General features: G+C 37.2%; 1 protein-coding gene across 1 annotated transcript in view; it reads left to right on the plus strand.

Moving 5' to 3' along the window:
• Nucleotides 1-5034: 5034 nt before the first annotated feature.
• Nucleotides 5035-27643, plus strand: part of vps51 (VPS51 subunit of GARP complex) — a 29427-nt gene continuing 6818 nt past the window's right edge. The window contains exons 1-8 of the mRNA XM_028804248.2: nucleotides 5035-5264; nucleotides 6719-6848; nucleotides 12274-12420; nucleotides 17193-17412; nucleotides 19164-19926; nucleotides 20276-20491; nucleotides 23932-24150; nucleotides 26466-26587. Coding sequence (XP_028660081.1) covers nucleotides 5082-5264; nucleotides 6719-6848; nucleotides 12274-12420; nucleotides 17193-17412; nucleotides 19164-19926; nucleotides 20276-20491; nucleotides 23932-24150; nucleotides 26466-26587 — 2000 coding nt within the window. The 5' untranslated portion in view covers nucleotides 5035-5081. The remainder of the gene's footprint in view (nucleotides 5265-6718; nucleotides 6849-12273; nucleotides 12421-17192; nucleotides 17413-19163; nucleotides 19927-20275; nucleotides 20492-23931; nucleotides 24151-26465; nucleotides 26588-27643) is intronic.

Here is a 27643-nt window from a genome sequence, read left to right on the forward strand (position 1 = left end):
ATTTTTGCTAAAAATGTTTATGATGCGCCATCTTTTGGAATGACAGAGACATAGCAGCCAGACAGACACAGAGGTGCTTATCATTTTATTAAGGAGGATACAATGACAGTAGACCTCTTTGATGGGTTATGTCCACTTGCCATGCTAATGCATGCTCACGTCTCTCTGGGAAGTTAAATTACTTTCAACATATTTAGGCACTGGTCAGAAAATTTAAGAGGTGTGTGATTTGCTGTTACTTTCATCCACTCCTTATACCAAGCCCTGCTTCTAAGAAACAGATATACTATTCTCTAACTTTCATATTTCATAAGTCATGTCAAATCCTCTGGTGGACACCACTATCCTCCCCAGGTTTAAAGAGTGGCTACATGCTGTGGAGGGAACAGACAGTGGCACTGTTATTAAACAACTTGTAGAGCAGGTAGGGCCTCAGTATGACATAGAGTTGTACCGTTATTGTCACAGTGATGAGAGTGATAACAGGATATGTAAGGAAGGTGAGATCTTCAGTCCTCAAGCCATGTACAAATGGGACTATAATGTGTATGTTAAATGTATCTCATTCCATTCTGTTGGAATTAGAGAGCAGTCTTGCCATCACCTCAAAGAGTGATACTAAGGTATGAGACATCATCTGTATAGTGCTGGGTACATTGAAATATCTGGTAGCATCCTTGCATTCATTAGATAGATAGATTAGAAACCTGATGTAAGTTTGTACCTCTCCGTTTACCTAAAAGATTTCAGTAAAAGTGCACTGTCTTCACCCTCAGTGTATCAGGTGGGAGATGGTGCATATCGGAGTGATGAAGAAACTGCTTACCCTTTGGACTAGATCACAAAAAAACAAATCTCCCCAACTACCTTTCAAGTCTGAATGAAGAGAGGAATCAAAGTATATTCGCTCTAAGGGTAGGCAATTCTGGAAACTAAAGTATTACTATCTACCACTCAACTTACTCATTTACTCCATATATCTATGCTTTTCTGTGTGAAGATGGGCTTTCTAAATTTTGATCAAAATTAATCCTTAAATATCTTCCCATCTGTACCTCCATGTTTTTATTTTTGGGGGTCCTAATTGTCATATCATCTCTTTAATGTTGGATCAATAAAAGAATGCAAAAGTATAACCTTTTATGTTGTTTTATTGGGTTCTTTTTATTTGTTTATGACTTGAATAATGAACTGATCACCTCTTAGGTCAAATTTTTCCAGAAATTTAAAAAATTTTAAAGTGAAGTTGCATTCTGGAAACACATATGAAGCTTCAGACCAGTGGTGTTTCATCCACTATGGATGCTAAGGTGTCATCCCACCTGGTTTTACCAGTCAAAAAATGAATGAGCAAATAAATACATTTTGATTGTTTTGGATTATATTTAACAATGTATATTTCAAATATTACTATTTTTTTTTATATAAAAAATAAAATACAAATGTATACATTACTGAAGCAGTCAGAAGCAATACTAGGATATTTGTCGATGTTGCTTGTAGTTTTTGCATCTTCTGATATAAATTGACTTAATGCACTTTTCATTAGCCAATCTGCAGCAAAAATATTAAGGTCAGGGAGTGAGGAGAATGTCCTTAAATAAAATTTAAATGTGAAAGCTTGCCGAAACATTAAATAGTTGGGAGAAGGTAAACCAAGTACAGTATTCTTATAAAAGCAGCAATTAAGTGACCTTGGGAAAGTGGAAAAGTTTATGTGAAGATGTTACATCTGCAGTATCTGAGGACACGTTTGTTATTTCATTGGATCTGCGGCAGAATTACAAAGAAGACTTCAATTCCCAGCAGTCAGATGGAGTGCACAGGAACCAACAGGAGGAGGTCAGCATTCAGCAGGAGGAAAACATGAGAGTAGAGTTGCAGTGGTCTTTCAAACATAACATTAAAGAGTGCATGTGCTCTGTGTGATGGTCAGAAGGTTGAGTGGCCTTTGTTGGCAGTGTGTGTGTCTACGTATGAACTGATTGAGCTACTTCAGACATGAATATTTTACCTGATGGAATTCTCCATTGCTGATTTATTGTATACTAGCTGAAATACCTGCCGTTGCCTGGGAAGAAAATAAAGTGTTTTTTTTTTATTGTTTGAGAAAAATATAACTAAAAAAAACGCATCTTTAAAAATAAAAATAAATTAACAAACAATGAAGACTCAGTAATGTGCTTGTATTGTTTGCTGGAGTGCCTTGTTATACACAATGTTTTTACTTTTTACATCTTTAGCCAATATACTGTATAAAGGTTCTTAGTACTTCCTACCCTTGAACATGCCACATAAAGTTGTCCATGTGAGACACAGGCTGTGTCCAAATTGATTCCAGCAATTTTCAATGATTGTCCAAACGTTATAAGCGTCAAGTGGATGATAACAGACATACAAGACCGAATCTCCAATTAGTTTCTTCCAGTTTAAATTGTTTTACAATCAATTAAACGTTATAATATTTATTTATATTGGTAAAATATTTAAGTTAAATATCATAGCTATATTTGTTTTATACTTTACCTTCAATTTTGATACGTTCATAATCAAAAAACTAATTTAATTAACTTATTAAAAAAAAAAATCTATTTCTTTTTTACGAAAAAATTGTAACACCAACAATTAGCTACGATGTTGCAAAACAAATGACATTTAGTTCATTAATGAATAAACAAAAATCGCAAAAAGAGACGCTGAATCAACAAAAGAAATATAGGATATTTATGGTAGATAAAAATAAAATTGCTTACTTATCTAATATATAAAAGATAGCCTATTTTAATCAAAATATAATCGCGGAATACGTTCAAAGTAGTGTAACAAACGATGGGAAAAGCAAAGCCTTTTTTTGGGTTTTTTGACAGATTCATTTTTGTTTTGTGGTGTAGTAATAAGGTTTTACAAGCAGAATTTTTGACATCGTAAAAAAGTCAATAAAATTAATATTATTATTAGGTTGATTTAATTTTATTACATCAACAGTGTTACAATAAGAATAATGCAAGATGAAAATATAATTAACAAAAACAAACATTAAACAACAAACAAATAATACTACAGATTTTTCATGATAAAAGCTGTTGGTTGCTTCTACGGAGCACATCAGAAACTTTCCAAGCGTCAACTGGATGATAACAGACATACAAGACCACAAGATTGTTAGTCTGCTTTATATATATATATATATATATATATATATATAATATGTATATATAGTCACACACATGCGCATGGGAGGCAGCTAAAGTGCTTGAGTAAGGGCAGTTCCGAGGCATAACGGAATGTGGCAGAGTGCACTGACTCTTTTTCTCCCTTTCCTGTAGACCATTCACGGGAGATTCCACCTGGCTCGCTTAACATCACTTCCGGGACCGAGCCTATAGAAGGAGATCTTGCTGGCTCCAGCCCCTGTGATGTCACGTTCGGGCTTGAACCAATGGCTGAAGACTTTCATGAGCCCGACCCCTTTGATCTCACTTCCCGTCTTCCCCTTTAAAAGCCTGCACCTTTTCCCTATTCCCTCATTTCTGTTTTGGACTCGGTATTGTGCACATCAGTCCTGCATATAATTTTACAACTTTGCAGCCGGGATACCAATTATACAGGTGGCTGCCCCAAAACTTTCTATGTTTCGGAGTCAAATTTGTGACAATATATATATATATATATATATATATATATATATATATATATATATATATATATATAGCTGTTCAAGTCACAAAGACAGAATGAGTCCCAAAAATAGTTGGGATGCCAACATAGCCAACTCTATTTAATTTCAAAAGCAAGTGGTGCTCAAACATACAGAAAGCTGGCAGTCACCTCCAGTTCGCCATCTGGTGGTCGTTCCGAGTGTCAACTGGATGATAACATGCATACAACACCCAAATCACCCCGCCCTACCCAGAACGGGGTGGGTTAGGGTTGATTTCACCCTACAGTATTTTTAGTCGACCAATGAGAAACGTGTACCAAGTTTCATGAAAATCGCTCCAGCCGTTCGGAACATACATACATGGACTTTCATATATATATAGATTCCTTAATACCAGAATATGATTTCAGTATTCAGCCAACACTGAGCAGTAATGGGATCCACTGCTTACCACAAATTACTTCACGCACTGTTTGAAATCCCATAATTTTTTTGCTATAAGCAAAATATCACCTACTCATTGTTATAGCATAATGACAGCTGTTGGGGAAACCACAAGACTGCTTCAGACATTGAGTAGTGAAAGGGAAAGAGTAGATTTGGGTCTGCATCAGACAAATCCATGTGAATTGTTTTAAGGCATGCATAACTAAAAACAACTTGACAAATATAGGGCCACGGAGAAAGGGGAAGATGAGGAAACCCTAGCAAGGAATTTGAGTACTAATCAGTTGGTTAGCGTGTCACACATTATAGTGTACTTGTATATAAAAACACAGAACAAGACAACCTTTATTTTTTATACCTACACTGTGAAAGTGGACACTGGTTTGCAAGTATAGGGCTATAGTGCAACTGTTAGCATCTAGTGTGATCGACTGAGCAGTGGGTAAGGAGTTGCCAATCAGAAAAGTCCTAAATGAAAGACAAAGCACTGGTCAGTGGCAGTAATGGTGCATACAATCGTGGTGGTGGGGGTGGAAGATCACCTATTGGGGGTGCTAAGCCCTTTAAGTTTACAAGGTGTCCTATAAGGGCAATGGGGAGAAATACTATTACAGGAAAGACTGGCTTCAAAGAGACACCAACTGTGACCTTATACAATCACATTTATATTTAATCACACAGCAATTTAAAACTGCTTATCGACATAATGTAACTTTCTTTCGGATAAGGCAGTAAAGCGAATCGTTACGGGATGGATACTTTCATACATGTGACCCAAACGGCCCTCTGTATTCAACAAATGCCCGTATTAATAAACATCATAGTGACATTCCTTATCACCCATGCAAGATGGCGTTCATTACCAAGATCTCTAACTCGGCCAATCTAACCTCTCATCCGTATCGACGTCTTTTCAATAAAACTTTATTATACAGGGTTGGTCGACTTGTAACAAGGAGTCAATTGGAAGAGAATGGCGACACTTGGTAGTACAGATGCAGTGGGGGCAGACCCAATACCGAAGCGTCGAGTGCATGGAATGTTGAAATTGTACTACGGCTTGAATGAAGAAGGAAAGCCCGAGGAGAAAGGCGATCCATTGGATCCGTGTGACATCGACGGGGCCCATTTCGAGCCTGAAGTTTATCTGAATAAAGTATTTTCTTTTGATTTTTTCTTCTTACGTGAGCTTAAAAGCAGGTAGATAAGAATTAATGATTGGATACGGCACAGTTTATCAACAGAGCTCTTGTATTTGCAGTCGACTGCTTTTTGTTAAAACTATTAAAAAACATGACTGTCACACACCGATTACTCTTTTATTACGATAGAATGTTTAACGTCTCTTTAACAACAGAATTGGCAGGCACCTACTTCCTTCCAGTCTCGTGTGTGTAGCGAATCCCCGATAGTATCTTACTGTCACCACACTTATTTCTGAATTTAGGTTTCATCTCTGCAGTGTTTGACTGAAGAAGCAATCTCCATGTACATTGTCTGTCTTCAGCTTCTGAAGACTCTGATGTGTAGTCTGGGTTGTTTGAACCCGTGGTCTTATAGCAGTGGTTTCCAGTCTCAGTTCTCGGAGACTTCTGTGATTGCACGTTTTGGTTCCATGCAGTTTCACACTCAGTGATCATACCTTTAATTGATCTCATTGTTTTATTAGCTGACATTTTTCTTCTCTTATTTTGCATTTACAAAAGAGCGGTACTGTGTGATTTGCATTCATAAGAACCTTGGAAATGTTTATATTGTTATTATAGTTTTTTTTAAGTTCTTATCTCGTTTAATGTTTTCTGTTTAGACATGTTTTATATGGAGTCTCTTCCCTTAATTGAATCCTAGTAATGACAATTAATGACAGATGGAATTGATACCGGGCAGCACGGTGGCACAGTGGGTAGCGCTGCTGCCTCGAAGTTGGGAGACCTGGGGACCTGGGTGGAGATTGCATGTTCTCCCCGTGTCTGCATGGGTTTCCTCCGGGCGCTCCGGTTTCCTCCCACAGTCCAAACACATGCAGGTTAGGTGGATTGGCGATTCTAAATTGGCCCTGGTATGTGTTTGTGTGTGTCCTGCAGTGGGTTGGCACCCTGCCCGGGATTGCTTCCTGCCTTGTGCCCTGTGTTGGCTGGGATTGGCTCCAGCAGACCCCCGTGACCCTGTGTTCGGATTCAGCGGGTTAGAAAATGGATGGATGGATGGAATTGATACCGCTGCAGATGACAGTGAATGCTTGAAAAGCAGCGGCTGTTTCAGTGTAAGACTTGTTAGCTTGATTATTAATAAAAAATGGCTTAAATAATCACCTGGATACCTGCAAAAGTGTTAATAAAAAAATCTACACGTAACACATTGTCTACATACAGTACATTTCTGGTGCCAACCCTTTCAGTATTTGGCTTATTCTCATAATTGAAAACAGTTTTAAGTAAATTATGTGTACCTTGCATTGGTACTTTCCTATTATCGTGACGCAAATCGAACACAGATTTGCATCACGATAACAGAAAAGTAGCTTTGCATTTTCATCAGTTAATGTATTCACTCAAACTGTAAAAGAATAAAGTATAATGCACTGTTTCTTAAATCTGGATTTTTTTTAAGCTGCGTAAGGAGTGTACTCTCGCAGAGCTGATGGATCAGGAAACTAACATGGTCAAACATATCCGCTCTTTGGACAGTGACATGCAGACGCTTGTGTATGAAAACTACAACAAATTTATCTCTGCTACAGGTGAGAGGGACTGTGGTTTGATTATTTAAGTTTCTGCTTTTGGAAATGAATGAAAGAAAAACTTTGTGTACAGGACACTCTGTAGCTAATGGATGATTGCTCAGTTACTTGCATTGTCTGATGCATGGTGCATGTTTCTATCTGATTTTTAATTTTTAATTTAGTATGTTTGCGTAATGCTGTTGCTGTCTTTAATCATTTGTGTTTTCTGGTCACAGTATTTTGTTCTGTCGCTGTATATCTGTGGTTTCTTACACAAGACTACTCAAAATACTTTGTGATGTACGCCTCATTCCTATTTGTCGGTAGCAGCAGAATTATCATGTATGAAGTGCAGTGAAATTCTTACTTGCATGTGTGACAAACATGCAACACATCACTACTCTCTGGTGCATCACCTTTTTCTGGCGCCATGATAAACAAAAAGTTTTAAAATACATACAGTAACTTTGAATTAATTGGAAACATAGAAAAAGGAAACAATATGAAGAGGAAATAATTGAACCCATCTTTTTTTTTTTTACACAAGGCAATGCCACTGCTGCTACTTCTAACACTAGCAACACATATTCTCCATTTTCCTGTAAGGTATAGTGACAACAGAATAATTCTTTATATTTATGTTCTTTTCTCACTACTCAAAGCATTTTACATAGAGTGGGGAGCAAACTCAGCCACCAGCAATGTGCAGCACCTACCTGGATAACGTGACGGCAGCCATTTTGCACCAATACACTCGCCACACATTAGCTATTAGATGGTTAAGGGGAGAGCGAGGGGGCTAATTAGAGACAGGGGATGATTAGGAGACCAGAATGACTAGGCCATGGAGGGCAATTTAGCCGGGACATCAGGATACTGTACACCCTGCCGTTTATGAGGGATGCACTGGAATCTTTAATGAGCACACAGAGTCAAGACCTCTGTTTTACATCTTGTGTGAAGGACAGTGCCACCATCACTGCACTGGGGCATTGGGATCCACACACAGACCACAGGGTAAGTGCCCTCTGTTGGCCTCTCCAGCACCTCTTCCAGTAGCAACCTAAGCTTTTCCTAGATGGTCTCCCATCCAAGTACTGGACAACCTGCCTAACCTTCAGGTGGATTGCCTGTTCTGAAGTGTATGTGGTATGGCTGCTGGTCAAACAAATAAACTTAGCGAAAATATTGGCACCTCCTTACATCCATTCATTATCCAAACCTGCCTATTCCACTTTAGGTTTGTGGGAAATTAGACACTATCTAAACAATATTTGTCTCCCAGTCAGTATACAGATGTGGAAGAATAATCACTCCATTTAGTACCTGTTTTCTTTCAGTGTTAGCCTCAGGATCTAATAGCTGGTGCTTGAGAGTCAGAATTGGCACAGTACAGTCCAAGTTATTTCTGTGGTATAAACAAACAATTTAGATTTGACATGAAAATATTAATGTGAGGTGCTGTATGTCACCTTTAAAAAGGTATGCAAAGTTCATAATGTGGTTGGGTTTAATATCAGAAACATTATCAGAAAGCTGTGAAGAAAATTTACAAGAAAGCTTTTGCTGAAATCATCAATGGTCTCCACAGGGTGAAGGTGTCTCAATTTACTGTCCTACAAAGACTGGCAGCAAAATTATAAAGTCAGCATTATGAAATTTGAACTTGTCATCAACACCAAAAATCAAAAACAAAGATTAGCATGTGTTTAAAAAAAAAAAGTGTTAATGGAACAATGTGTTAGACAGATAAATCGAAAAGTTCATTTACCACAACAATAGGAATTTGAAATTGTGGAGAATGAAGAATACTACAGGTGATCCAAAGCATTCCACTTTATCTGTGTAACATGATGAAGGAAGAGATATGGTTTGGGTATGATCGCCACTAAAACTGGCTAACTTGCTTCACTGAAGATGGACATACCTAATTGAGTTTGCTGCTACAAGTACAAGGGGGAGCCCCACAACTCAATGGTTGGCACTTCATCATTTAGAAAGACAGTAATCTAAAACATACAGCAACTGAAACAAAGGAGGTCTCAGGTGTTAAAGTATAAATTCTTAAACTGATTTGACCAGTCTCCAGATTTAAATTCAGACAAGCTATCATTTCATTACTTGAAAAAATAGAAGATGAAATGAATGCAACAGAGATTTTGCAAGCTGTTTCCAAAGAGGACATCAAAGATGTGTTATAGTGAATGAATTGCATGCTTGATAAGGTCATTCTTTTTATATTTCTTTGCTTTAAATGTTCATTGACTCATGTTGTAATAACCTGAAATAGAGTAAGGGAACAAATCCTCTTATTTTAAATTTTTAGAATTTATGCACAGTAATACTAAGAAACAAAAAAGTGTACATTTTGCACTTTCTCAGTCATCTTTTCAAGTTTGATCATAATGGCGTGTACAGGCAATGTGGTGTAGTGGTTGCCAGTTCAATCACCATTATTGATTTGATGGGTGACCATAGGCAAGTCTCTTAACCTCTTTAGTGTCAGCCGTGAGCATGATTTGATCTCGGAATTCTATATAGTTACAGTTAAGGCCAAGTCAGGCTCACTGTGACGTTTAATGATCCACTTTATAGTGTAAAGTCTGAATAACTCTCAGGATATCTGCTGCCATCTAGTGGATAAAATAACATTACGATTCAAAAACGAATATTTCTATGTGTTTTGCCATTCTAAGATAATTCATCAATATTGATGAGTAGGAGCCTTTAACGAGAACACAATAGCATGCAAATGAGAAGATGTAAAGCCAGTTTTAGAACTAATGGAAATGAAACAATTAGTTGACTTAAGCAACTGTGATTATAATGTGATTTGGTCATCAGATGTTGATACAGATAGTGTATGGCATTGTACGACCAAACTTCCATGATATTCCTGGTGAAAGTTCAGCGAAGTGCAAGTAGATGCAAGGCAAAATGACTGTGATCAAGTAGAAAGACAAGAAAGACCTTAACCTCCTAAGCTCTATTCACAATGCAGCAACTGTTGCTCGTGTTAGAGGAAATGTGGAAGTCACTAAGTCTTGCATTGTGGTAGCCTACAATAAAACAAGGGGCATGTTGATCACACTGATCTGACTCTGTTATTCTAGCTTCTCATGTGCAAGGAACATAAAAAATAGATGAAAAGTGTGCAAAGACAAACACTTGCATTGTTGGGCTGCATGTATGGGACTGTTTGAAAAATATCACACGAAGGATGTGTACAAAATCTACATTAATAATAATAATAATACATTTTATTTATATAGTGCCTTTCCCATGCTCAAGGCACTTACAGAATATAATAAAGAACGACAGCGTATACAGTATATAGCATTGTACAAACCAGATAAATAAATAAAGAAGATTAAGACAGTGAATTCTGAAAAAAAAAAAAGAAACAGACAACATAATTGATGGTCTAGCACACACACACAAGTTACATTAGCATCTTGACAGAGAAGTAAACTGAAAGAAGGGTAATAAAGTCAAGTAGAGCTAAAAGCCTTCCTGAACAGATGAGTTTTGAGTTGTTTTTTTAAAAGAATTCATGGAGTCAACTGACCTGATTAATTTTGGTAGGTCATTCCAGGGTCTGGGCGCTATACAGCTGAAGGCCCTGTCACCCATGGAGTGTAGATTAGTGTGGGGTACAACAAGATTGCCAGAATCAGAGGACCTTAGTGGGCGGGCAGGCACATAGTGATGGAGTAGGTCACTGATGTAGTTTGGCGCGAGGTTATTTAAGGCTTTGTAAGTTATTAGTAGGATTTTATATTCGATTCTGTAAGACACAGGGAGCCAGTGAAGACGGAGCAGGATGGGTGTGATGTGCTCGCTGCTGCTGGTTCGAGTAAGGACTCTTGCAACTGAGTTTTGAATACGCTGGAGCTGTGATATAATATTAGAAGGGGCACCTGCCAGTAGGGAATTACAATAATCAATGCGGGATGTGATAAAAACATGGATAAGTTTTTTCAGCGTTAGAAAAGGAGAGGAAGGAGCGAACACGGGATATGTTACGGAGGTGAAAGTAAGAAAGTTTCTTAATGTGATTTATGTGGGCGGAATAAGAAAGGGAGGAATCAAAAATGACACCAACATTTTTTACAGTAGAGGCAGGTCTGATGAGATCACCGCCAAGATAGACTGGGAAGGAGCTCATTTTATTAAGTTGCATTTTAGTCCCAATTTGCAGGAGTTCAGTTTTATTGCAATTTAATTTTAAAGAGTTCTGCTCCATCCAGGTTTTTATTTCACTAAGGCAGGTTGTGAGCTGAGAAAGCTCTGATGAAGTTCCACTTTTAACATTGAAGTAGAGCTGAGTATCATCTGCATAAAAATGATAACCCAGTCCATAGCTACGGATAATATGGCCAAGGGGAAGCATGTAAATACAGAAAAGCAGAGGATCGAGGACAGAGCCTTGAGGGACTCCTTGTGTGACTGGCGCTGTGCTGGATCTGCTGTTGCCAAGACTAACAAACTCTTGCCTATCAGTCAGATAGGACTTGAACCACTGGAGGGCAGTGCCAGAGATACCCAGCATGTTCTCCATTCTGGACAGTAGGATGTCATGTCTGACAGTGTCAAATGCTGCACTGAGGTCTAACAGAATTAATATGCTGGTTTTCTGTTGAAAAAAATTCAACCTTCTTTTTAAATCAGTTTTTTAGGGGATAACATAGTGTTAAGAAGGTTTATCTGCCTCTGCTCCATTTGAAAAATTGTATCTCCAATGTGATTTTTCCTGATCTTGTAAGATACCTTGTGTAAATTTTTCTGCATTGTCCACATATTAAATGAAATAACATTTTTGACATTACACAGTCAGCTCACAGGGAGCTAAAGATTATCCTAGCAGCATTGTGCATAAAGTAGGAAAGCGCCCAGTGCCCACTCATGCAAATCCCACCACTATAGTCGTTGGATATCCTAAAACACACATTTCAGAATATGGCAGGGAGAGTGAAGTACTTGTGCAGAAATCTATTTGTTTCTTTCCACTAGACATTCTAGGTTTTGCTTGCCCTGCACAGTGAAAACAAAAACTTTGCCTTCAATATCTGAATATTTTTTGGATAACATTATTTTGTAAATATATTCTCAAATCCACATTTAGTTCTGAGTTAGAGTGCCAGCATCGATCCCAAAAGGGTTTGGCATAAAACAGGAAACATCCCAGGACAGGACAGCTTTTAGATTTCTCAATCTCAGATTTGTAACTTTGTGAAATCATTTATTTAATTTACGAAATGTACATTTTTGCTGTTTATTGGCTTATGGCTGTACAGTAATATATTTGAGAGTTTTTTTCTAAATTTAAAGTAGCTGTTTTCTTTTTTTGATGGTTGTTTTTTTGTACAGTATATGCAGAAAGAGTAATGGTCTCTGATAGACAAAATGATTTCACTTTTGCTTTGTTCTGTTCTTATTTCAGATACAATCCGTAAGATGAAGAATGACTTTAAGAAGATGGAAGATGAGATGGATTGCTTAGCAGCAAACATGACTGCCATCACAGAGTTTAGTGCTCGAATTAGTAGTACTCTGCAAGATCAGCATCAGCAAATAACCAAACTCTCTGGTATTTTCTATGTGTATTTTTTAATCATTCCATGTGTCATAAATGTAGAATAAAACAAAAACGTTTTGCATTTGGAATTTCAATTATGTTTATAAACTTTCTCTGTAGGTAAAAACATGGTATCGTCAAAGTGATAGAGTAGTCTTTAATACAGTTACCGTTTACTGTAGTTTTTTTATTTCTTCTTTTTAATGTTCTAGTCAGAGGACTCATACATTTTTATTGTAGTATATACTACATTTTTATTTGCAAAAAAATAATAATAATTGTAAAACTACAGTTGGTCAAAGTGCAGTCCATTCGCTCAATACTTTTTTTCAACGCATAAGAACTTTGGACATAAGTCTGTAGCCCTGAAATTAATTTAAAAAAAAAAAAAAGTCAAAATGTAAAAGGAATAATTAAAAATCACTGCCTTAATACTAATACGAAAGCATGTATATACATTTTTGCATGAATTGTTAGGAAGATTGTTATATAAAAATATAGATTCATATGCATTTTTCTACTATTTTAATTAAATAATTATGAATAGTTGAACTATTTACACTGTTCTCTTTCATTGTCCATTTAACCAGCTTCTGCTAGTGCTTTCACAGTCTCTTAGGAACTAATTTTAAAATAGAACATGCTAAATGGTATCAAGATTATTTCACAATCTGAAGTACTGTGCATTTTTCAATTAATCCTTGTTTGCTTGGAATGAAAAGATACAAGGCTTTCAGCTTTTATTATTTTAGTCATATAATCTTGGAATTGGTTTAGTAGCTTTACAGGATTACTTTGGTATCAACACCAGGTTTCAGACCTCAGTACTGGTACCAAAACTGGTCTGAAGCTACTAACTACAAACCCATCCCTGTGTTGCTCCAGCCTTGCTGGTCACCCCACAATTATTCGTCTCCCTGGTGTGCTGCACCATGTCACTGCACTACACACTACTTCCCACTTGATAGCATAAAGTGTGTGTTGAAGCAATGGGGGTTTGTCCCCTGTGAAGAAGTCTTGATCGCGCTGAAACAGTGTGAGGTGCTTCAGGTGGGTTTTTTGATTTAGGTCCCTGGTGAAGTCTCAGTCGTGTTGAAACATGTTTCATGAAGTCTCCAACATGTCTAAGCTTTAAGTTGAAAAAAAATCCCAAAATGTTGGCACTATACTGTTTTAAATTTTGTTTTTTTTTTTTGATAATTTTCTAGTACTGTTCTACTGTGCAACCCTAGTATGTTGTGTGATTATAGATAGTGCAGAGTTCTCTACAACTCCCAAGTCTTTTTCAAAATGTGTGATTGCTAGCACCAAATTGTCCACTGTGCATGTATATCTAATATTTTTCTTTGATATATTTAAACATACCTAAACAAAGTTAATTTGCCACGCTATTCTAAAACTGAGTTCTTGTCAGATACATCTCTACAGATAATTAGGCTTAATGTCCAAATAAATTTAACTTCTTTACATATACAGTATATGTAAATTATTTGTTAATAATTTTGTATAATTAATTCCTGTGGACAGGTTCACAACTTACATCTGCTAATTCAGGAAAAATATTCTTATGCCATAACCAAATTTTTTCTGTGTTGAAATTAGTTCTGAACACTACTGCACTGTACACACTAAATCCCTATATCTTGTAGTTTAATTATAGATTTATGAGTTTTTATATATTGCTAGTTTGGGGTCATCCACCCAGAAATTTTCATGTTTTGACAGAAAAGTATACCTTTTTTTATCAAGATACAATTAAATTGATTTTAAAAATATAGTCTGGGCATTACCAGTGTTTATAATTGCTATTACTGCTTGAAATCGCTGCTTTTTAACATATTATTCACATATGACTGCAAAGCCCCATTTTCAGCAGCAATTTCTTCAGTGTCCCAATGGTCAGCTCATTTAGCTTATCCTTAATTAGTCATATGTTAATCATAATGTTAACTGGTTATCAGAAAAACCTCTCTAATTGCATTAGCACCACTGAAACCTTTTATTCTGTTCACTTATGTTACAAGGTACTGGCATTTCTAAAATTTAGTCATGGGTTCAAAAATGGCCAAATGAAACAACAACCAAATACATTTGCTAATGTATGAGAACTACTTTAAAATTAATGTTATTTTTATCTATCTTAATTTTTTGTTATTAATATATTTAATGAGAATTATTAAAAGTACTCATTTTTTCCATTAGGTCCGTCACAGATATCTATGAGACGTACAGATCGAAACCTTAAAAAAATATGCTGCCCTTCATATCCACTGTGTCTATTGAAAAAACTAAAGGAACAAGTTTTCTTCTTTCATGCTAACCAAGCTATTTTCTATCGGTTTGGAGGGTCCTACTATTCATTCTGTGATCCTTTTGGGCTCTGATATAGGTCAACAATGTACATCTTATCATTATGTTACTGGGTATACTTTAGATTAAAATTGGCAAAAGTTAAATTTAGGACAGATGAAAGACCGTTAAGAGCACTGGAAATTATACCCAGTGGCTTAACTGGGCCAGTGGGGGTGAATAAAAGGAATTTTGTGTGGACCTGAATTTAACCAAACATAATGCAATGTTCTACTCTAATTATGCAGTAATTTATAATTATAAATTGTGTATATTCACTATACATGTAATTGTATTTTCTTATATACGGATTCTCTATACTGAACACATCAACTTTTTAATCTGTACTCTTTGTAATATAGTTGATGTAGTGAGAAGTTAAGCAAAATGACACTTTTTATTGGCTAACTAAAAAGATTTCCATATGCAAGCTTTCGAGGCAACCCAGGCCCCTTCTTCAGGCAAGATGTAATGAAGAAGGGGCCTGAGTTGCCTTGAAAGCTTCCATATTGCAATCTTATTAGTTAGCCAATAAAATATGTTATTTTGCTTGACTTCTCACTACATCCATAATGGCTAACACGGTACAACACCCTAGTTCTAATAATATACAGTGGTGTGAAAAACTATTTGCCCCCTTCCTGATTTCTTATTCTTTTGCATGTTTGTCACACAAAATGTTTCTGATCATCAAACACATTTAACCATTAGTCAAATATAACACAAGTAAACACAAAATGCAGTTTATAAATGGTGGTTTTTATTATTTAGGGAGAAAAAAAAATCCAAACCTACATGGCCCTGTGTGAAAAAGTAATTGCCCCCTGAACCTAATAACTGGTTGGGCCACCCTTAGCAGCAATAACTGCAATCAAGCGTTTGCGATAACTTGCAATGAGTCTTTTACAGCGCTCTGGAGGAATTTTGGCCCACTCATCTTTGCAAAATTGTTGTAATTCAGCTTTATTTGAGGGTTTTCTAGCATGAACCGCCTTTTTAAGGTCATGCCATAGCATCTCAATTGGATTCAGGTCAGGACTTTGACTAGGCCACTCCAAAGTCTTCAGTTTGTTTTTCTTCAGCCATTCAGAGGTGGATTTGCTGGTGTGTTTTGGGTCATTGTCCTGTTGCAGCACCCAAGATCGCTTCAGCTTGAGTTGACGAACAGATGGCCGGACATTCTCCTTCAGGATTTTTTGGTAGACAGTAGAATTCATGGTTCCATCTATCACAGCAAGCCTTCCAGGTCCTGAAGCAGCAAAACAACCCCAGACCATCACACTACCACCACCATATTTTACTGTTGGTATGATGTTCTTTTTCTGAAATGCTGTGTTCCATTTACGCCAGATGTAACGGGACATTTGCCTTCCAAAAAGTTCAACTTTTGTCTCATCAGTCCACAAGGTATTTTCCCAAAAGTCTTGGCAATCATTGAGATGTTTCTTAGCAAAATTGAGACGAGCCCTAATGTTCTTTTTGCTTAACAGTGGTTTGCGTCTTGGAAATCTGCCATGCAGGCCGTTTTTGCCCAGTCTCTTTCTTATGGTGGAGTCGTGAACACTGACCTTAATTGAGGCAAGTGAGACCTGCAGTTCTTTAGACGTTGTCCTGGGGTCTTTTGTGACCTCTTGGATGAGTCATCTCTGCGCTCTTAGGGTAATTTTGGTCGGCCGGCCACTCCTGGGAAGGTTCACCACTTTTCCATGTTTTTGCCATTTGTGGATAATGGCTCTCACTGTGGTTCGCTGGAGTCCCAAAGCTTTAGAAATGGCTTTATAACCTTTACCAGACTGATAGATCTCAATTACTTCTGTTCTCATTTGTTCCTGAATTTCTTTGGATCTTGGCATGATGTCTAGCTTTTGAGGTGCTTTTGGTCTACTTCTCTGTGTCAGGCAGCTCCTATTTAAGTGATTTCTTGATTGAAACAGGTGTGGCAGTAATCAGGCCTGGGGGTGGCTACGGAAATTGAACTCAGGTGTGATACACCACAGTTAGGTTATTTTTTAACAAGGGGGCAATTACTTTTTCACACAGGGCCATGTAGGTTTGGATTTTTTTTCTCCCTAGGGAGTGGCTACGGAAATTGAACTCAGGTGTGATACACCACAGTTAGGTTATTTTTTAACAAGGGGGCAATTACTTTTTCACACAGGGCCATGTAGGTTTGGATTTTTTTTCTCCCTAAATAATAAAAACCATCATTTAAAAACTGCATTTTGTGTTTACTTGTGTTATATTTGACTAATGGTTAAATGTGTTTGATGATCAGAAACATTTTGTGTGACAAACATGCAAAAGAATAAGAAATCAGGAAGGGGGCAAATAGTTTTTCACACCACTGTAGTTGATTTAACATTTGATAAAACCATTATCAACTAGCCATTTAATTTATGATCCTTTTTTTTTTTTTTTTTTTTTTTTTCTCACAGGGGTACACATGCTTTTGCGGAAGCTGCAGTTTCTCTTTGAGTTGCCAGCACGTCTCAATAAATGTATAGAATTAGAGGCCTATGTGCAGGCAGTATCCTACTATGGCAAGGCACGGTCAGTACTGCACCAGTATCAGCATATGCCCTCCTTTCAAGGTATCCAAAATGACTGCCAAAGCATCATGGCTCAGCTTGCACAGAGACTAAGAGAGAAATTTCAGTAAGTATTTAATAAACAGAACTATTATTTAAATTTATAATAATTCCTCTATGTTAAACTGTATTCCAGGTGGAAAAAAAACATTTGGCCATTTAACTCTGTATTAATTAGAATTGGGTCATTGTAATATATGTTGTTGAAAATGAAGAAACACAAGGCTACATACAATTTATTTCTTAAAACTGATGTTTTATACATTATCCTAAAGACTTATCATATTTATTGCAATAAACCCAATTTTCTAAGAATTGCTAATCTCTAAATTTTAGTTAACCCTACTGCAGTATTCGTATATAATGTTTCAGTAACCCCCAGTATTATTCACTAACTTTGTGCCATGCAGTGGTTTATTTGCATGAGCTTCATGCAGTTACAGTTAAATGTGAAAACTAAAAACACAATATCAACTAGAACAATATAATTAACAGTTTACTATGTTATTGAAAGAGAATTTGGTGTTGATAAAGTTTTTGACTTTGATTTATCCCATTTCTTTCACAGATTATGTATGTCTCAGAAGAGGCTATTTTTTTTCTAAATATTTGATAAGTTCTCAAATTTAATATGTTGAAGTTAATTTGAAATCTTACTGATTTTATGACTAAGATAAAACAATATACATTTATATATTTTGTACCTTTATTCACAATAAGGCACACGCCTCCTTCTCTTATGTTGACGTGGAACTGAAGATCGACCTGCACACTTGGCTACAAGCACAGATGACTTGTCCCACAGATTCTGTAATGCAAATGATCAGCATTATATACCTGGGGGACGGTCCCATCAATGCTGGCTGTTACAGCTCTGGAGGACATTGCACTGGCCTCTCAAAGCATTGTGGGGCACTGGTATTAAAAAAATAAATGAATAATAAACCGGCCGAATTATCAGTAGATAATTCAACGAATAAATGCAAATGCAGCAAATTTGCTGTGAATAACACTTTGGCGAAATTCGCTGATCAACACTAGTGTTGAAAATATGTGCCTCTAATACCTGCCAGCCATGACTCTGGAAACTAGACTGACAAGAATTAATATTGCAGTTTCCTAAGCACTTCTTGTACAAGTATGCAAGACATTTGTTGGCAATTTTTGTATTATTATTTTATTAATATGATCACTATTAGACAGCACTTAAGATAGTGAAATTACATTTTATTTATAAAAAAAAACCAAGGCCCAAGCTGCTTGTGTAATTTCAATAGCCCTTGACACCATTCCCATTGGACAGGAAAGTGATAGTAAACAAAGGAAAATTTTTAGAGAGAAGTAAAGCTGCCAGCAAAGGCTTATAGCCTAAGTAGTGATTTTAAAAACCCAATACATATGAAGTAATAACAACCATGCCAAAAATTTTCATTGCTGGCTCCAGGGCTGTTAAGACAAAACAATGAAAATGAAGCCTGTTTTTTTGTCATTGCCATTGCTGGAAAAGGGACAGCAATGATACACCAGAATACCAGAAGCAACCTCAGGACCTGAGATAGTTAGGGAATCCTTTTGCTAATAGTCTGATTAATTAAAAGTGTGAAAGATTTAAAAATAGTTTGGTGTATCCCAAATTTTACATTATTTAGGAGGAGAGGAGATATCATTAGGAAAAAAGTTTCTTCCTAAACAGATGTTTAAGATGTTTAACAGATGTTAGTTGCACTTGGAAGTATGTGGAGAATATATGTATGTTATAGTCAAATTTATATAATTACAATCATATTTACTTTTGTCTCATAATTTGTGTTTTTTCAGAGATGGAGGTTCAAGCGCAAAAGACTTGTCAGAGTGTGTTGAACTACTACTGAAATTAGATGAACCAGCAGAAGAACTTTGTGACAAGTTTCTAAGTCATGCAAAGTCTCGTTTAGAAGAGGACCTAGCAGGGCTAGAGGCTGATTTAGGAGTTTCAAATGTTGCTCTTGGTACTAGTTCAGACATTCTAGAATTCATTGACCGAGGCTGCAATGACTTTGTTGGAAATTTGTGCTTATTAATTGCCTCTTACCAGGACTTATTTGTTAACCGGCTTCAAGATGGAGCCTTAGCATCCAAAAACATTCCCCAGATGGCAAATGCGAAATTGCTGGCTTTTGTCAATAACCTTGTAGACCGTTACTTCTCTCTTGTAGAATGTAGGATTCAGGCAGAGAAAGGTGTTGGTGACAATTCATTATTAGTCAGAGCCCTTGACCGCTTCCACCGAAGACTACAGGCCCTGTCAAAGCTTCTGCCTGGATCCAACGTTCCCTCTAAAGGGACAGAGATTGTAGTTCGTGCAGCACGTGAACGTATCCGTCAGTACCTAGCAGCACTTCAGAGCTTTTATATGGACAGCTTAACAGATGTTCGCCAGTCCCTCGCAGCTCAACGTCTTTCAGGAAAAGATAGTGCCAACCTAGCAGAACTGCTGAGCACGCTGTCTGCATCTATTCTCAACCAGATCAAGTCAGTTTTGGCTTATGTCCATCTTTTCACAGCTAAAGATATAAATTTTTCCAACAAGCCTTACTTTAAGGTATGTTACTGTAGTTTTACTTCTTTGTTAATAAAAGGGACAACTTTAAGGAAACATAAAATCCTCCTTGTAAATGCAGGTTTTAAAAGTACCATGGAGTTTTTTTTTTAATTCTTAAAATCTATAATAAGAAAGTTCAAGTAGAAATGCAAATTATGCATTGCATGATCTTGAAAGCAATATCTATCTATATGCATTGTCACCACCAGTTTCTAGCATCTATATCCTGTTCATTTTATGAATTTAGTTTTATTTATTAAAATTATGTGTGCCCTTTAAAGAGTATTTCCTAAATGCTATAATGAAACATACTGCTTAGTTAACTGTGACTTATGTTTTGATTTGCCAGGGTGAGTTTTGTAGTCAAGGTGTTCGAGAAGGACTCATTGTTGGCTTCATTAAATACATCTGTCAGTCGTCACGGCAGTTTTGTGAATCATCAGGTGATAAGGGAGGGTCCACTCCTCCTGCTCTACTTCTCTTGTTGTCCAGATTGTGTCTGGACTATGAGACATCTACTATCAGCTACATCCTTACACTAACAGATGAACAGTTTTTGGGACAGGTAAGTAATTTCATTGTATATAGTATTGCTTGTTTGCATTACCTCTGCAAGTGAAATAAAGATATTGTAGATACAACCAAACGTTGAAAAAGCTGTTTTAGGAGAATGATTTTCATTTTCATTAGTTTGCTATAATATTCTGAAATATTTAACTTTTAAGAATGATTTTTTTAGAAAAATCTCTTTAAAAGTGCATACAGTTTGAGCATCCCCAATCTCAAATTCAAACATCTGAAATGCTCCAAAATATGAAACTGAAACCACTGTTGTTCAGGTACAACAATAATGTAGGAGTCAATGTTAGGCTAAAAGAATTGGCAGCTATGTTAGTAAAAATATGAATTGTTAAATATGCATTCAAAGTAAATGATGTGTCACACCCAGTCAAAAGGAGATGAAAAGGACTGCCATTAGGAGAATTGATAACAAAGAGCCACAGGAGATGCAGGTAGCATTACTCAAAACACTCGAATCGGTAAATGTGCCTAACAACACCACTCCATCTTGGCCAAGGATGTACAGCATCCACATTCTGTTGGCACATTTAAATGAATAACTAAAGTAATTTAATATTACTATCTAATCAGAAATGCAAACATGCTATGCCAGAATATAGCTGCAGCACTTTAACACACAGTATATACATAGACTACAATGCTTTTCTCTTTGTTGTTGGTACAGTGCATCCGGAAAGTATTCACAGCGCATCACTTTTTCCACATTTTGTTATGTTACAGCCTTATTCCAAAATGGATTAAATTCATTTTTTTCCTCAGAATTCTACACACAACACCCCATAATGACAACATGAAAAAAGTTTACTTGAGGGTTTTGCAAATTTATTAAAAATAAAAAAACTGAGAAATCACATGTACATAAGTATTCACAGCCTTTGCTCAATACTTTGTCGATGCACCTTTGGCAGCAATTACAGCCTCAAGTCTTTTTGAATATGATGCCACAAGCTTGGCACACCTATCCTTGGCCAGTTTCGCCCATTCCTCTTTGCAGCACCTCTCAAGCTCCATCAGGTTGGATGGGAAGCGTCGGTGCACAGCCATTTTAAGATCTCTCCAGAGATGTTCAATCAGATTCAAGTCTGGGCTCTGGCTGGGCCACTCAAGGACATTCACAGAGTTGTCCTGAAGCCACTCCTTTGATATCTTGGCTGTGTGCTTAGGGTCGTTGTCCTGCTGAAAGACAGTCTGAGGTCAAGAGCGCTCTGGAGCAGGTTTTCATCCAGGATGTCTCTGTAAATTGCTGCAGTCATCTTTCCCTTTATCCTGACTAGTCTCCCAGTTCCTGCCGCTGAAAAACATCCCCACAGCATGATGCTGCCACCACCATGCTTCACTGTAGGGATGGTGCCAGGTTTCCTCCAAATGTGACGCCTGGCATTCACACCAAAGAGTTCAATCTTTGTCTCATCAGACCAGAGAATTTTCTTTCTCATGGTTTGAGAGTCCTTCAGGTGTCTTTTCGCAAACTCCAGGCGGGCTGCCATGTGCCTTTTACTAAGGAGTGGCTTCCGTCTGGCCACTCTACCATACAGGCCTGATTTGTGGATTGCTGCAGAGATGGTTGTCCTTCTGTGGAGAGAGGAGAACCTTCCAGAGGACCTCTGGAGCTCTGACAGAGTGATCATTGGGTTCTTGGTCACCTCCCTGAATAAGGCCCTTCTCCCCCGATCGCTCAGTTTAGATGGCCTGCCAGCTCTAGGAAGAGTCCTGGTGGTTTCAAACTTCTTCCACTTACAGATGATGGAGGCCACTGTGCTCATTGGGACCTTTAAAGCAGCAGAAATTTTTCTGTAACCTTCCCCAGTTTTGTGCCTCGAGACAATCCTGTCTCAGAGGTCTATAGACAATTCCTTTGACTTCATGCTTGGTTTGTGCTCTGACATGAGCTGTCAACTATGGGACCTTATATAGACAGGTGTGTGCCTTTCCAAATCATGTCCAATCAACTGAATTTACCACAAAGTGGACTCCAGTTAAGCTGCAGAAACATCTCAAGGATGATCAGGGGAAACAGGATGCACCTGAGCTCAATTTTGAGCTTCATGGCAAACGCTGTGAATGCTTATGTACATGTGATTTCTCAGTTTTTTTATTTTTAATAAATTTGCAAAAATCTCAAGTAAATTTTTTTCACGTTGTCATTATGAGGTGTTGTGTGTAGAATTCTGAGGAAAAAAATGAATTTAATCCATTTTGGAATAAGGCTGTAACATAACAAAATGTGGAAAAAGTGATGCGCTGTGAATACTTTCCGGATGCACTGTATGTCATGTAGTGATGCGATATTCAAAATGGCAGAGAGATCACAGCAGACAGAAGCACTTCTCAAACACATGCAGCCAAGTAGCTGTAATGGTCTTTTAGTGTGTGTGTGTTTGTCTGTTCTGTTACCTTGTACAAATTAATCATTAAGCTTCACTTACCTTGTGCTACTGTGATCCTGAATGGGAAACACCTATTTTAACTTTTTATTTTGTAGCAGCATCAAGTCACTTTCGTTCTCGCCCTGAAACCCAGGAAGTTTAAAGTGCAGAGACTGAAGGAACTGAGGATGGACATTTAGGAAGATGCAGATATTCCAAAATCCAAAATACATTTGGTCACAGGCATTTTGGTTTAGGGATGTTCAACCTGTGTTAATTCTAAGAGGCTGATACTTGAGATCTCATCTTCAAACACACTTATTCGGTTTAGAGTTTTGAGGTGCCAGTGTCTATCCTGGCAGTACTGGCCACATGGTAGGAATTAGCCCTGGTTGAGGGTTTGCAGGTCACACGTATGCATACACCTAAACTTACTCATAGCAGGCCAGTTTAGCATCACAGCTCAGTCTAACATGCACATCTTTAGGGTGCTGGAGGAAAATCAAAATACCTGGAGAAAAACCATGCAGATTCAGCCTAAAGATTTTGGAATAAACATTTTGTTATCTATACAAATGGCAGTGGTCTCCTTGTTGTTAGTAGCTGGACAGTTTGCACATACTAATTCTGTGATACTTTTGTGTTATAGGGTAAAGCTGAAGCAAACATCGCCTTTAAAGTTTTTTATCCACAAAGAAATTTATTTGTGAAGTAATTTAAATCTATCTCGGTTAATATATTTATTAATACTATTAATTTACCAAAATGTTGAGATTTAAGAAAACCTCTTCAAAATTATAAGTACATTGTGCGCTAATGTTCTGTGTGTTTAAACTTTATTGTTCTGTCGTTTTTTTTCTGAGAATGTGACTTGCTATATATGCACACTTGTTTTACTATTATATTTTTTAAAAAAATCAATTTTAAAGTAACATTAAGTTTATCAAAGTTTTTATTGTTACTTCATTTAAGTTAGAAATGTTGGTTAGTTTGTTCAGTTATAACTATAAATTGCCTTTATTGATAATGGCTTCTGCTTCATTAACTACCCACCTAGGATCAAACCCCAGTAACACCTGTTACTGCCTTGTGTTCTGAGGCTCGTGAGGCTGCCCAAAAACTGTTGAATCACTATGTGAAAGTCCAAGGCCTCATAATCTCCCAGATGCTGCGCAAAAGTGTTGAGACACGTGATTGGATCAACACCATAGAGCCACGAAATGTGCGTGCTGTTATGAAGAGGGTTGTAGAGGATACAACCTCCATTGATGTGCAGGTGAGAATTACTCAAATATTATTCTTTTAGTACTAAACACAATTAATGTAATTTTATGTGTAAAAGATCCACATTTCTTCTACATTCCCAACCTTGGATTGTCCAGTTTTTGGAATCCATGCTACTAGTAGTACACACATGGTTTTGCATTTGTATGATTTTTATAAGTTTATAGTCTATTTTCCAACTGCTTAAGTAGAAACTTTGTGATAACTGTGCCCTGCAGTCATTCATTTCCTTGCAAAAGACAGACAGAGGGTATAGCAAGCTAGTTTTTAAAGGAGTTTTATATTTATTATACAGCATACTGTATGCTAGGATATGAAAGTGGGGGGAAAAAAGAACAATGAGTTGATATGAAAAATTATCGCTTTAGTTTTGATGCAAAAAAAATATATTAAGTATAAACCTATAACACTCTTTCCTTATGTCTGTAGACCTATCTTTATATTATAAGCTTGGTGCTGGGTGTTTTAAGTTTCAGAAGAAAAATATGTATACTAATGCAGACCATACCAATCTAATTTACTTTCCAGACATGTAAATCTGTCAGACCTTTCCTTTTTTAGGGTAGCAAATAACATTTGGGAATGCAATATGCTAGAAGTAAAGTATAATGTGTTTATAATGACAAATAACTACAGAATAAATAATACTGTATAATTCCATTCCATATACCATATGTTTCTATTTTGTGGGTGATTCAATATTTTTATATTGATATCAAGGGATTTATTTCTGCAGTCACGCATCTTAATACATAATTCGCCTGCCTTCTCACTCACTCACTCACTCACATCCGTCCAAAGCCGAATGCGCAGTCGCCTTCTGCACACGTCCAAAGACGAATGCGCAGTTGCCTTCTGCGCAGCTGCCCGAAAAACCTTACGAGACTGACATCCAACCCCAACATCGCGGCAGGTGGCAGATTTACGGCCGCAAAAATTCAAAGAGAAAGGCGACTTCGATTAAAGCTCTAGAGGCCTGAAAGGCGATTTCAACTACAGCTTGAGGACTAATTATGCATTCTGATTCTATTACGCATTCATTCAATACACCTATATCAGGTTTGTGGTGCTTATACTTATTACTATTCCATATTGTACTGGAACATTCATCATTCAATATTATACTATAGGCCTGGAAAATTCATCAACTAACGATACAAGCCTGTACAGTAATGAGTAAAGCGGACTACAATCATTACAAAACAACTTCTTCGTTACTTATCATTTGTTCTTCATACACTGCTGACACAAACTCGTGCCCGTTTCATCTTACGTTGTCGAAACGGGCTCTTTGTCTAGTGTTGTAATAAAGACAAATGCTGTGGAACTTGTACTTCAGCTTTTTACAAGTAACTACTAGTGTTTGCATCTTTTCTCCACAAATAGCAGTAAGTTAAAGATAGCACTGAATCTCACCATGTTCTTTAAAAATGAAATGCCATTTTGAATAAAGTTTATCTATTCTTTTTATAAAATACTTGCCATTGTGAGGATCTTGTTGGCAATCAGTTGTGTATATAAGGTAGGCTCAGATTTTCCTTTCTCCAGCAGCTGCCTTTAACATCTCCTAGAGAACTCTCAGACCAGATATAATCTCTCTGTTCCTCCAAGGTCTCCTTCATGGTTGTAACCTGGTAGACCTGCAATGAGATGTCACAAGCAAAATCAAAGACACACACATACACACCCCCCAAAATAATTTAGAGATATCAGTTGCCTTCTTTTGTTCTAAATGCACATTAAACACAGTACATGTTTTACCCAGATTGCTAAGCTTCTGAAACCATCAGATAAATGGAGACTGGGATAACTGGGTCATATTCAGAAAGCCATTTGAGAAAGTAAACGCACTCTCAATTTTATGGTTTGACATTTGAGGATAAAACTAACAATCACTGAGTCCTCCTGAATGAATACATTAGGTAAACCTAAACTTAGGTGACAAACAAGACATGTTCTTTAAGTAGGCGACCATATGTATTTTAAGAAATCACTGCATGTCATAATATTGTTTTCTACTAGATAAGTAATCCAGAAACAGTGACACAGGTTATTTGTATCTAGATTGTTATATCTTAGATAATTAGATTTTGGTCTTTTTGTGTGTCAGATTATAATTTTAGGGATCTGTGGCAGAATAAGTATCCCTTTTTCATGTCTGAATATGACAATTCTGCTCCTAGTATATTTCTGTAGCTAGCACACACAACCTCGGCTGCAAATCACAAGGACAAGAAGACAAATGTAAGGGGAATCATAACATTTTGAATAGTGTGTAACTCTGAGCTGATTTTTCTTCTGATTCAGGTAGGACTGCTGTTTGAGGAAGGTGTGCGAAAAGCCCACAGCAGTGATTCCAGCAAGAGGACTTTTTCTGTTTATAGTAGCTCTCGTCAGCAGGCTCGATATGCACCCAGCTATACACCAAGGTAAGCTGTCAGCCCAGTGCTTTGCTCATAGTGAGATATTTTTATCATTCCAGAATTTTGTAGTTCCCTGCAGTTTTTCCTGTAGTGTATAATATATTGTATGTGTGTGTGTGTGTGTGTGTGTGTGTGTGTGTGTATATATATATATATATATATATATATATATATATATATATGTACAAACAGTGCATCTGGAAAGTATTCACAGCGCATCACTTTTTCCACATTTTGTTATGTTACAGCCTTATTCCAAAATGGATTAAATTCATTTTTTTCCTCAGAATTCTACAAGCAACACCCCATAATGACAACATGAAAAAAGTTTACTTGAGATTTTTGCAAATTTATTAAAAATAAAAAAATTGAGAAAGCACATGTACATAAGTATTCACAGCCTTTGCCATGAAGCTCAAAATTGAGCTCAGGTGCATCCTGTTTCCCCTGATCATCCTTGAGATGTTTCTGCAACTTAATTGGAGTTCACCTGTGGTAAATTTAGTTGATTGGACATGATTTGGAAAGGCACACACCTGTATATATAAGGTCCCCCAGTTGACAGTTCATGTCAGAGCACAAACCAAGCATGAAGTCAAAGGAATTGTCTGTAGACCTCTGAGACAAGATTGTCTTAAGGCACAAATCTGGGGAAGGTTACAGAAAAATTTCTGCTGCTTTGAAGGTCCCAATGATCTAAGTGGCCTCCATCATCCGTAAGTGGAAGAAGTTCGAAACCATCAGGACTCTTCCTAGAGCTGGCAGGCCATCTAAACTGAGCGATCGGGGGAGAAGGGCCTTATTCAGGGAGGTGACCAAGAACCCAATGATCACTCTGTCAGAGCTCCAGAGGTCCTCTGTGGAGAGAGGAGAACCTTCCAGAAGGACAACCGTCTCAGAAGCAATCCACCAATCAGGCCTGTATGGTAGAGTGGCCAGACGGAAGCCACTCCTTAGTAAAAGGCACATGGCAGCCCGCTTGGAGTTTGCCAAAAGGCACCTGAAGGACTCTCAGACCATGAGAAAGAAAATTCTCTGGTCAGATGAGACAAAGATTGAACT

Source organism: Erpetoichthys calabaricus, chromosome 1, assembly GCF_900747795.2.
Source record: "Erpetoichthys calabaricus chromosome 1, fErpCal1.3, whole genome shotgun sequence".
Lineage (NCBI taxonomy): Eukaryota > Metazoa > Chordata > Cladistia > Polypteriformes > Polypteridae > Erpetoichthys > Erpetoichthys calabaricus.